We start from the raw sequence: 13,256 nt of genomic DNA on the forward strand, positions 1-13,256 counted from the left end.
TCCTGGAGTGAGATGGTTAATTAGGCAATGGTTGATGGTGTGAAGCTTATTGGATTCGTTGTCCATCTCGATTTGCTATTATCTAGCCGAGAGGTCAATAATGCTGAATGCACAGTTTCTATTTAGCAGGTCGAAAATCTCGAATGTAGATTGGCACGGATCATTAACCATATTTTTTTGCTATTCCGGAATCACAGACTATGTATCCCCAGAGGAACCTATAAGGGTTCATCCATATTTTTGACGCAGCATATTTTGTACTCTTTGTAGACCCCCTCCTCACCATTCTTCCAAACAGAAGATCGCCCAATCCTACTGGACTGCATTCAAATGCATTCAACGTCCCTCGTTGGAACGACGAAGATCTACACGCTTTTGGAATCTTTTCGTGTGACCTTCACCATATCAGTACTACCCGACTACGTTGCGAATGGGACGATCCGACTACCTTGGCCCGACCAAGGCAAGAATGGGTCTAAAGACGTATAAGAAGCAGAAGAAGCCAAAGCAGAGTGAAAAATAAGCCGCATCCGTCAAACCGAGGGCTTGGAAGTTATACGACCGATTGCTGTGCGGAAAATCGGTGTGCGTGATTATGGACGATGAATCATACACCCAACCGGGGGATGTAAGATTCGCTGCAAGCCGCAAGCCATTTGCAAGTGTGGTATGCTTTCCAAACCGTTTGTGACAACGGAGACAATGACAATCGATGTTTACGTGAGTGAGTGTTTAAACAAGCGTCTTTTACCCATGCCCGAAAACACGACGCCTCAGTACTGTTTTGGCCGGATTTGGCGTCGGTGCATTACTCCAAGGAGACGGTAGCCTGGTATAAAGCCTACAAGGTCCAATTCGTACCCAAGGAAATGAATCTGCCAAACTGTCCCCAGCCCAGGCCAATCGAATTTTTTTTTTGGGCCCTGACCAAAGCATATTTCCGGAAACATGTAAAGGCCGCGGATTCCATTACAAAGTTTACGAAGGATTGCGAAGCTAATGAGTAGCGTGAGATCAAAAATCCACTACTTGGCGTACGACTGATCGGATTTCGGATTTGCTACGTTTAACTGTAAGCACCCATCGGCGTTTTGGAAGTTCGTGAAATCACAACGGTCTGATAATCGTATTCCGGACATAGTTGAGTTTAACGGGATCGCTGCTAGCTCCCCTGTCGATGTTGCTAACTTGTTTGCGAGCTTCTTCCAATCAGTTTACAACACAAATTCGCCACCGCTAAATCCTTCAAGTTTCGATCGCATCCACGAGTACAACCTGAATATCCCAACGTTGCGCTTCTCACCGGACGACGTTATGAAAGCCTTGAATGACCTCGATGTTTCTAAAGGCCCTGGAGTAGATGATATTCCCCAATCTCTGCTCAAATATTGCGCACGCTCACTCGCTTCTCCGATCTCCTGCATATTCAACCGTTCGCTGAGCGAAAGATTATTTCCCAATGTTTGGAAGACAGCTTCAATTGTGCCAATCCATAAAGCGGGAAATCGAAACCGAGTTGAAAACTACCGTGGAATATCAATTCTCTGTTGCATTAGCAAGGTCTTTGAAACCTTAGTGCACAATGCTCTGTACAATGTGGTTCATCCCATAATATCAGACTTCCAGCATGGGTTTGTCCAGCACCGCTCTACTACAAATTTGCTGTGCTACACTAATGCTCTGTTTCGAGAGGTTGAAGCCCGGCGACAGGTGGACTCTGTTTACATCGACTTTTCAAAGCATTTGACACAGTGCCACACGTGTACGCTACCGAAAAATTAAGAGCTATTGGATTCCCTACTTGGTTAGTTGAGTGGATTCTCTCTTACTTGACCGACCGCCATTCCTTCGTTTCGATCAATTCTGCACGCTCGAAGGCCTTTGCAATTACTTCGGGAGTACCGCAAGGAAGTGTGCTCGGCCCAATGCTGTTTGTCCTTTTCGTCAACGAACCGTGCCTTCAGATTTCTTCATTTAAGCAAATGTTCACCGACGACCTGAAGATGTTCAGAGTCATCGCGACCGTACTCAACTGCCTCGCCCTGCAAAATGACATAAATGGGCTACTCCTATGGTACCAAGAAAATGGTATGAGTGTCAACATAGGAAAATGCAAGGTGATATCGTTTTCCCGTCAGAGCACCACCGTCAACCACCAATACACAATTGGATCCGTGTCATTAGAGCGTGTTACCTCAATTTGTGACCTTGGTGTTACTATTGACTCGAAGTTAAGATTCAACGAACATGTTGCACTTGTCACGGCTAAAGCTTCTACGGTTCTTGGATGCATTCGACGCTATACGTGGCAGTTTACAGACATTTTTGCACAAAAAACATTGTCCTGTACTTTGGTACGTAGCATCCTGGAATACGCGGCCTCTGTCTGGACACCTTATCACGCATCGCTGATTATCAGAGTCGAAAGAATTCAGAAGGTTTTCATTCGATTCGCGCTGCACAACCTTCCATGGAACGACCCGCTAAATCTGCCTGACTACACTGCACGCTGTATGCTGATTCATTTGGAAACCTTACGTGCTAGGCGCACAAACATTCAGCAACTAGTTATTTTCGACTTACTTCGTGGCAACATTGATTGTCCTCAACTACTACAGGATGTCCCTCTATACGTTCCACCCCTACAGTTGAGGAGCTCACAACTTGTCGCTGTGCCGGCTCACCGGACTGGTTACGGTTTCAACAATCCATTCGACGCTTGTCTGCGAGCTTTTAACGATACTAACGAGGATTTCGATTTTGTGATTAGCAAAAGTACTTTTAAAAATATTAGGTGAAGTAGTCTGTACGATTTTTATTTTTTATCGAAGATGAAACAACAAATAAAAAAATACTACAGGGAACATGAATACGGAATAAAAATCGAATTTAGAGTTACGTTATCGTTTTTTTTTTAATCGTGCTTAGACATTCTGGGACAACCTATAAAACTTGAAATGTTACTTGGGAAGTGTTTACCAATTTTATGCATTTTCTGGCCAGTTTTAGAAACACATTCGTTTACGAATATGTATACTTCATGCCAGAAGCTCGGGATTAGTTCCAAAATGTCCATGGGCCCCTTACAAAAATACATGCCATCAAAAAGGAATCAAGTCTCTCCCAATTTTTCTAAATGCGTTTTTGGATATCTTTAAGAAAACACGTACTTTTGAGAAATTACACATCAGACTTTAGAGTATTTAGAAAGTAACAAAACATATTCCTCTAAAGGCCTGTGCGAATACCATATCATTTATTTTTTATTTTTCCCACTCAAATATATCCCAAATTAAAACAGGGGATCAAGTGTGTTCACTCTCCCCTACTGATAAGTTATTTAAATTGTATCCCGAAAACCATTGCCAAGCACAAACAGGAGAGGTGAATAAAGAAAATTGAATTTGCATCGTTTGCTCATTGCAAATATTGTCAAATGCCGAGTTTGTCCCCTCCCCACCATACACACATGCACCTGAGATTTTACTGTGGCTCAAAAATGTTCATTCCAGTCAGGTTTCCAACGTAAATTGATTGAATAGAGCCACAAGAATGGGCTGAATTTGCATAAATTCGAACTGTGTGTGTGGGACTCCGTGTTTGTGTGGATGGGGACAGAAGGGAAGTAAAAAATCCTCGGTGTAAAAGCGATGTACCTTTCGGTTTTCGATTGCACGTGTTTGCTCGTTCCCCAAGAAGGTACAATCAAGCTGGAAGAAATCTAAAAGAATTTCAGAGATAAATGTACCCACATTTGCTCTTATAGCCACCACCATATCGATGGTCCGTTAGTAAAAATATGTGCTCCACTTTTGATCACAAGCCATGTTTTCCAGGTGAGTGGTCTGGCTGATAACATTGATTTCAGAGTAAGCGGCATATTGTTGGTCCTTATTGGCTTGCTGAAGCCATCTGAGAGTAGAAATGAAAAAAAAAATCTGCTTTGAAAACACCGTGACTGACACATTTGGAATAATTTTCAAATTATCGTTTACCGTTAAGCGCGTGTCTCGCCTATAACGTGAATGAAAATTGTATTCACAGTTTATCATGCACTCGAAGGAATATGGAACATAAAATCAATTACGGTAAACATTTGCTCAGCCTTTGTTTACTTTCTTCTGAAAGCCTAAATCGACATTGTGACGTTTAATGGCTCTTCGAGGAAAAATTCAATCCTGATCTTGATCATATTCATCCTCCTATAATTTTCACTATTCATACATAATAAAACCTCAAAAGGTGTGACAAGAAACACGATAAACCATTTACCCTGCAGGTGGTGATCCAACAAAACTCGCTAAGTTGATGTTGTACTCAATTTCGAAACACTCCACTAAAGCCGTTCCCCACACAAATATCATAAGCATTCATCCACGGTTCATACTGGCTGAATGGGCCACCGAAAGCAACCGACAGTGATGATATGCTCATACAATAATAATTTTAATTAAAGTTTTTCATGAATAATTAAGTTGCTAACATGTGCGTGTGAAGGCGCGTCTTGCTGAACCCTGTTTGGAAACCAGGTAGATCCAGCGGCAGACGTATTGTTTCGAAATTGATGAGAGAGGGTGTAGGATTTCTATGCGTGCGCGGTGCTGAGCGGATTTCGTGAACCGAAAAATCTGCAGAGTATCTTGGTTTACTGCCACTTGAGGAGTGCCTTTTTCGTGGAAGTGGTTTTGAGAAAATCACACGATACAATGGAAGCTTGATGAAAAGTTTGCTCCGGGCATTAGAAAGCTGGCTCTTGCGCTACAAGATTCAAGATTAGGTTTCTATGGGAATTTAGTTTTGAAACTCTTTTGCCGTTGGTTATACGATGCAACAGCAATTAATACTAAAATAGGAGGTTTTCTAAAAAGTTGAAAAGCTTTGTAAAGCTCTTGAGAAAACACAACCAACCATTTACGTACACGAATTGCTTGAGGGTAATTTATGAACACATCAATCGCGTGGTGTTCGAACAGAGTCTAATTAATTTCGCTTGAACGACTGATCATGGGCGTTAAAAATGTGAAATTGAGCAATTAATCAACTGAATGGGGTGGGAAGTGACCTTCCATTATCATTGTACAAGTTTAACTGACTGGAAGGCGAATGAGTCGATCCTATAAATTCAGTAATGTCAAGGGGCCTGAGGGTCTTCTGCCCAGTTAGAAAAAAACGGTTGGACTAGACAACCAAGCCCTTTACATAAAATTACATTACATACCCGAGCAAAGCTAGAGAACAAATTGAAATCAGAATTTTCTGTTATGATGTAACTTATTCTGAATACTCCATTTGATTTCATTTTGGTTGACTTACCGGTTAACACAGCAAAATTTTGTCATATTACGCTGAGCCGGTCAAGTCGCATCGGTCTCGTTGTACGACACTAGTATTTGAGTTTTTGAGTTTTTTCCAATGCGAGGGTTTTTTCTCGCCAAAGTTAGTTGGCATAGTGTTAGGACAACTAGTGCGCGACTGAGGAAGCCGTTAATCATACGCCGAGCGCTTTAATTACGGTTCAGCTTTAATTCATCATCATCGCATCATCACATTTTCCCATTGATAGCAACAACGAAAGCACGTTAAATTGCCTATCGAGGTGACCGAGGCATACCAGCTATCAGGCTATCGACCCAACAGCCGTTGGGGGAAACAATAGCATCTCACCAGTCTCTGCCGCCTCAGTGCAATAGGTATATCGTGTCGCTTTGTTTTCATCAGTATCGCATCTCCCCGCATGGTCCAGTATTAGATTAGGTTGGGTCATAATTAGGGTGATCCAAAATCTTGTAAATAGTATATATCTATAATTTTTTTTTCTTGATTTTTTTCCCCGTACTATTTTTAAGTAGAGTATAGTTAGAGTGATCCAAACAATTTTTTTAGCATATATATTTTTTTTCTTGGTTTTTTTTTTGTTTCTTTCGTATTACTCTTTAGTAGAGTAAAACTATATCAATTTTTTATGTATTTTTTTTTTTGTTAGCTTTTTTTTTATTTGTGATACTATTTGAAATTACTGTAATTATTTGCAAAATGTTTATTAAAAAACACCATTGCGGCAATATTTAACCGCAACGGATGAAAATGATAAAGGCGAGGGATGGTCGCTTTCCATCTCAGACGACGAAACTCTTCATTCCACCTCACACGAAAGTCTCGAGGAAGTTCTGGAAATGGAAACCCTTGACGTTCCAGTTGACTCAGCAAAAATACTGGAGCATATCCCAAGAAAAGGTATCCCCACAACCCTCTCCCCCACCATCTCCTCCTCGTCCTCCTGCACCCAACACACCATTGCCCCCGAAAATCTCTGCGCTCCACCGCCCAGAAGCCTCGAAAGGCCCATGGGTTGTTTTTTTTCCGGCCCAAACAAAAACCTTTGAACATTCCGAGGATCTCTAAGGATCTAACAACACATTTTTCGGCTGTTACCGATATTTTCAAAGTAACACCAATAAAACTGCGCGTTACCGTTGATGACCGGAAGCAGGCTAACCAAATTGTTGCATGCGAGTTTTTTTCATTGGAATACCGAGTCTACATACCCGGTAGTGAGGTAGAAATTGAAGGAGTGGTCACCGAAGCGAGTTAGACTACTGATGATTTCTTGGGTCCCGATTCCTTCGGAATCTTTAAAAACCGTGCTCTGCCGAAGGTGAAGATATTGGACTGCCTTCAAATGCAGTCAGTATCCGTAGTAGGCTCCAAAAAAAACTTATTCCTTGTCAAACTCGTTTCGTGTGACCTTTTCGGGTTCAGCGTTACCTCACTACGTCGCTATTGGCAAGGTTCGGCTGCCTGTACGTCTGTTTGTACCTCGGGTAATGAACTGCTCGAAATGTAAACAACTTGGTCATACATCGGACTACTGCTCGAACAAACCACGCTGCGATCAGTGTGGCGAGCAACATATAGAGGGCCCTTGCGGTGCTCCTCCAAAATGCGTATACAGCAAGGAAAGCCTGCATACCCTGACTGACTGCCCGAGGTATAAACAGCAGGGAGAAAAACTTAAGCGGTCTCTGCAAGCTCGCTCCAAGAGAACACTAGCAGAACTCTTCAAGAATACCGCTTCATCTTCTCAGACCACACCAAAAAACAGTAACACGTTTTCCATTTTGCCAGTTGATGATCAAGACTCTGACTCAGAGGGCGGTGAGCGTAGTCCGTTTGTCTTTAAAGGCAATACGAGAAAACGAGCAAAAAAACACACCACCGAAAAGCCTCGTAAGGCCACTCGTACGGACCACCCTTCCACCTTGGAAAAATCAAAAGGTAACGGAAATGCACCGAAACCCATTCCACCGGGTTTTAAACCTTTTAATTATGACAAGAACTTTCCGTCACTTCCAGGATCATCTAAAACCCCAGATGTCCCAGTTTTTCGGCCAGAAAAGCAGCTGAATAATTGAAAAAATATTGTGGATAGCTTCTTCAGTATATTCAATATCTCTGACTCAACGAGGAGCATTATTAATTTAGTGCTGCCAATGCACAGTGGTCCAGAATGCAGATTTAGGTGGAATGATATGTTTTGAGCCTGAAATTGAAACTTTAGACTAAAAGTCTCTTCTACAAAGTTGTTCCTTATAGTTAGGCCCTCATTTTTATGACAATGAATTCTAGGGTGGTTCCTATTATCATTAAAATCAAAAATCTAACTTTTTTGTTTGAATAAATTAAGGTATACATTCTTGGGCAAAGTTATAGCTGAGCTAATTTCAAGCAACTTTGCGCAAAATAACTTTTTTTTTATCTCTTAAATTGGCTGATTTAGCTCTAATTTCTTGAATTGAGTTAGGGTGGCTCTTAAAAAAAAACAGTTTTTTTTATTTTCTTAGTTTTCTTATTTCGAATTTCTCAGCAAAGATGTCTCCAAATAACTTTTAGATCTTAAGAAGGCGCAAATTTTTGCTTCACAAAGTTTGTCAATATCTTTCGCCGATCAAGAGTTATTGACGTTTTTATACTAAAAATATGCACGTTTCAAATGTTAATATTTCTGGTTGGGGCAAACAAAAAAAAGCTTTTTTACGGCATTTGAAAGAACGTATGTTATTCTCAATAATATGACAAAATTGGAGGTATGTTATTTTTTAAACTCGTATATAATCAATTTGAATTTGTTCATATTTTTACTATATTTGGGTATATCTTTTTTATTAGAATAGATACAGGCAACACATTCAGCTATTAAACATTCGTCTTAAAGAGTTTTGAAAGTCTTTATAAGATGACTTTCATGATAAATTTCAAATAAAAAAGTTATTGCTAAAAAAATATTTTTTCCAGGAACACCCTAGGTCAACTTAAAAAAGTGAATGATTCTTGATCATAAAATCATATATTGACCTACTGATTCCCTTAAAAAATAGCATTTTGTGCAAAATATGATACAGTTGTTAAAATCGTCGACTTCAAATTAAGCTTTTAACAGCATATATCGCAAAAATTGAACTAATTCACTTTTCGTATATTTTTTAGATGTTTTACTTAATGAATCACAGTTTAACACGCTATTGCGACCTTATTTCTGATGAAACATAAAGGAATAATCATCAGGCGTCAGATCACCATGAATCAGGCGTTTTGCCCCGCTATCATATTGGAACCAATTTATAAAATACCTTGAAAATCATGAAAATGCATCGTTCTGTAGTTCGAAATCACTTGATCTTCGTAGAAAACATGGTAATGAACCAAACACCATTACTTTCTTCTTGATTTTAGCTTCCATACGCCAGCAATTGACGATTTTGCTTAAACGGTGCGTTTTGCATCATCCTACCCTACTTCCTTCGCTGGACGAGTACTCCTTTCTTGCGCGTGTCATCATCGATTGTGCGCTGCGAGCACAGAAGAAACGTTTTCCGGGTGTTTCCGTTCGCAAGCGACCTCCCACCCCGTGGTGGGATAAGGAATGCACCGACGCGAACAGCGAGAAGTCCACCGCGTTTAAACGCTTCCGCAAACACGGTAAGGTCGAGGATTTCGAGCGGTACACCGACCTTGAGAAAACCTTTAAGGGCTTGACTAAAGCCAAAAAAACGCGGTTACTGGCGTCGGTTCGTCGATGGTTTGTCGCGAGAGACTTCCATGAGAACACTCTGGAATGTCGGCAGGAGAATGCGAAACGCGTCATCACCGATTAACGAAGACAAGGAGTACTCGGACAGTTGGATATTCAGCTTCGCGCGGAAAGTATGCCCGGATTCGGTGTCGGTTCAAACCAACGTTCGTGATCGTCCGACGAGTAATAACGAAATAGATTCCCCTTTTTCGATGGTGGAATTCTCACTTGCTCTCCTCTCATGTAACAACTCAGCTCCAGGAATGGATAGAATCAAGTTCAACTTGCTTAAAAATCTCCCAGACGTCGCGAAGAGACGCTTGTTGAACTTATTCAATCAATTTGTGGAGCACAACATTGTTCCGGATGACTGGAGGCAAGTAAGAGTTATCGCCATTCGAAAACCCGATAAACCCGCGTCGGATTACAACTCGTACCGTCCCATCGCGATGCTGTCCTGTATACGGAAATTGTTGGAGAAAATGATTCTTTTTCGTCTAGACAAATGGGTCGAGTCGAATTGTTTACTTTCAGATACGCAATTTGGATTTCGGAGAGGCAAAGGAACGAGCGACTGTCTTGCGTTGCTTTCAACTGAAATTCAACTGGATATAAAATAGCAAAAATAGCAAATGGGTTCAGTTTTCTTGGACATTAAGGGGGCTTTTGATTCTGTTTGTATCAATGTCCTTTCGGATAAACTCCACGATAGTGGGCTTTCACCAATTATGAACAACTATTTGAGCAACTTGTTGTCTGAGAAATATATGAGCTTCTCTCATGGAAACTCGACAACTTCACGAATTAGTTACATGGGTCTCCCCCAGGGTTCATGTTTAAGCCCTCTTCTTAATATTTTTTTATGTAAAAGACATTGATGGTTGTCTTGATGAAAATTGCTCGCTAAGGCAGCTTGCAGATGACGGGATTGTGTCCGTTATAGGGCCAAGTGCACCGGACCTGCACACTGAAAATGTATATTCGTTATTTCTCTGAAAACCGTTTCGTAAAAATGAATATCGTACATACAACACATCTTTTATAAATGGTAAGAAACATTCGTTTTTCCTATCATATGGCGCAATGTTAATATTACGCCTTATTCGTATAATATACAAATACATCTTCGTACAATCAAACCAACAACTGCGCTTATTGTCTGCTAAAGTGCTGATTGTGTGTTGGAGATGGGACATTTTTTTTTAGAAATATTGTCGGTTTGACCAATACATGCAAGCTACAACAATAAATCAAATTACTCGTCGCGGTGGTTTTATGTTAGAGAAAAAAAATACATGCAAGCAGCAGAAAAAGCAAGCGAAATCGAATTACCGTTCCATGAGTGCTTCTTATTTGCCTTTAGCTTTACCATTCCTCATAGCACAGATAGAGCGATGGATAAAGCACAGATCTAACGATTGCAAGGTTCATGAGGCGAGTCCGGTCTGAAGCTTATTTTTATTTTTTTGTCAAATTTATTCCTTCCAATGGTGAAGTTATTTTTACCCATCCTCACTAACACACTCCACATTTTTCGGTTTCCACAACCAACACTTGTGGCCCGCTGGTTGGGTGTAGCGATAGCGAGTGTGGCAGTTCTAACGAAACTAGCTTCATACAATGTACAAATCTATTTCGTTGCAGAAAACAACGAATAAATTCATAGAACAAACGAGCGATTTCGTTGTATAAACGAAATTTTATTTTCAGTGCAAGAACCATTGCAAGATACCTTAGACAATTTATCTACTTGGGCAATGAAGCTGGGTATCGAATTCTCTCCGGAGAAAACTGAGTTGGTTGTTTTTTTCTAGGAAGCATCATCCTGCACAGTTACAGTTTCAACTAAAGGGTAGAACAATCACTCAAAGTATATCTTTCAAGTATTTAGGTGTCTGGTTCGATTCCAAAAGCACGCGGGGAAAACATATTGCGTATGTGAAACAAAAATGCCAACAAAGAATCAACTTTCTTCGTATAATTACTGGAACTTGGTGGGGAGCACACCCGGAAGATCTGATCAGGTTGTATCGAACAACCATCTTGTCGGTTCTAGAGTACGATAGCTTCTGCTTTCAATCCGCGGCGAAAACACATATCTTGAAGCTACAACGGGTTCAATACCGTTGCCTCCGAATCGCGCTTGGCTGTATGCACTCGACGCATACGATGAGCCTCGAAGTACTCGCGGGTGTTCTCCCACTGACAGATCGTTTCGCGGAACTGTCCTTCCGGTTTCTTATCCGTTGTGAAGAAATGAACCCATTGGTAAGGGCCTGTTCATAAACTACGTAGACAGTTTATTTGGGATTCTTGACCCCCCTGCGTTGACAATTGTCCATACAAATTTTTTTAAATTTGTATGGGCCGTGGATAATTGTCAACCCCCCCCCCCCCTAAACTGTCTACGTAGTTTATGGACAGCCCCTAATAGAAAACTTTGAGAAGCTGCTCGACAGAAATCCTCAAACAAGATTCATGACGCTGGAGATTGGCCTTTCTTCATTCAATTCCTCTCGTGTTTGTCTCCAAGACTTATAGTTCCTCTGTAAATTTTGATCTGACCATGTTGCAAGAAATCCGTGGAATACCAGATCACCATCGGTCGATGGTTGTTCCCTTAATTTTTGCAAACAAGTACCACCATGTTAGTAACAATAAGAGTTTTTTCATAGATGGGTCAACTATAAACGCTTCCACTGGATTTGGAGTCTTCAACGAATTTAATAACGCCTCATATCAACTGCAAAAACCCTGTTCCGTATACGTTGCGGAACTAGCAGCCATATTCTACGCAGTAGAGCAAATTGCCTCACTACCATCTGATCACTATTTTATTTTTACAGATAGCCTTAGCTCGTTGGAGGCTATTCGATCAATTAGGCCGATGAAGCACTCCTCGTATTTCCTGACCGAAATCCGAGCTAAATTGAGTACTTTATCTAACTGCTCCTATACTATCACCTTAGTTTGGGTCCCATCTCATTGCTCAATTCCGGGTAATGAGAAAGCGGACTCGCTAGCTAAGGTGGGCGCTATTGAAAACGATATTTTTGATCGACAAATCGCCTTTGCGGATTTTTTTTTTCAATTACCCGTCAGCACGTCCTCACCAACTGGCAACAAAAATGGAATGAGAGTGATCTTGGAAGATGGTTATATTCTATTCTCCCACAGGTGTCGAACAAGCCATGGTTCAAAGGATTGGACATGAGCCGTGACTTTATACGTGTCATATCAAGGCGCATGTCCAATCACTACTCGTTAGACTCGCATTTCTTCCGAATCGGGCTCGCAGGCAGCAATTTGTGCGCTTGTGGTAGTGGCTATCACGATATCGACCACGTGCTTTGGTCATGTACCCTCCATTGTGTTGCTAGATCCGAGTTATCCGCATCCCTCAGGGCCCGAGGAAAACAACCCATGCGGCCCGTTAGAGACATTTTGGCAAGCCGAGATGTCGAACATTTTAATTTAATTTATTTTAAAACGGATCGATCTGAGGACTTAGTAGTTAGTGTCATCTTGTGTTCTCTCAAGTTGCTAGGTCTCCATCGGTGTACCCCCATGTTTGTCTTTTTCTCCAGTATGTCGCTTAATTCTAGATCAAGAGCACATTGCTCTAAAAAACCTTGTGTTCTCAATCCCTACCCTGCCACCCTTTTGTTACAATTTGTTACCCCTAACCTCGAGATAGCCGCGAGTAATCGGTTCCCGCTTTACTAACGTTAGTTTTAAGTAATTTTGTAACCCAAACGATGAATATCGGCTCCGCAAAGCTACGGCAAATGAGCCAGGAAAAATAAACGCATTAAAAAAAAAGTCTGTCAAAACCTCAAAGTGGTGTCAAAAAGTTAACGACCAATCCAACAGGAGTCGTCAGTGAGTTAAGATTGCACCCCTCTATTATTAAACTTTCAAAAGAAACTTTGCACCATCCCAACCACAACCCATAATTCAGTTTATTTGAAGTCGGTTTCTGTAATCTCATCAATTAAAATAACAAAAGCAACTCGTTTTAAATTAAAACACATTATAATTTTAATCATCCACAATGCACCTTCTCCAGCACCCAACAGCAGAATAACCGACCCGAATTCAACCTTGATGAAAAAATTTCCATAAAACTATTCGAAAACCATCCACTGCTCGGAGACAGAATTACATCTCCAGCGTGCTAAAACTA

General features: G+C 41.0%; 1 protein-coding gene across 1 annotated transcript in view; it reads left to right on the forward strand.

Annotated features, from left to right (window-relative positions):
• Positions 1 to 702: 702 nt before the first annotated feature.
• LOC135702243 (kin of IRRE-like protein 1) overlaps positions 703 to 13,256 on the forward strand; it is a 185,540-nt gene continuing 172,986 nt past the window's right edge. The window contains exons 1-2 of the mRNA XM_065223277.1: positions 703 to 724; positions 8,731 to 8,976. Of these exons, the coding sequence (XP_065079349.1) occupies positions 703 to 724; positions 8,731 to 8,976 (268 nt within the window). The remainder of the gene's footprint in view (positions 725 to 8,730; positions 8,977 to 13,256) is intronic.

The sequence above is a fragment of the Ochlerotatus camptorhynchus genome, unplaced genomic scaffold (genome assembly GCF_037179485.1).
Source record: "Ochlerotatus camptorhynchus isolate MF236.1 unplaced genomic scaffold, CSIRO-AGI_Acam_v1.1 ptg000189l, whole genome shotgun sequence".
Classification (NCBI taxonomy): Eukaryota; Metazoa; Arthropoda; class Insecta; order Diptera; family Culicidae; genus Ochlerotatus; species Ochlerotatus camptorhynchus.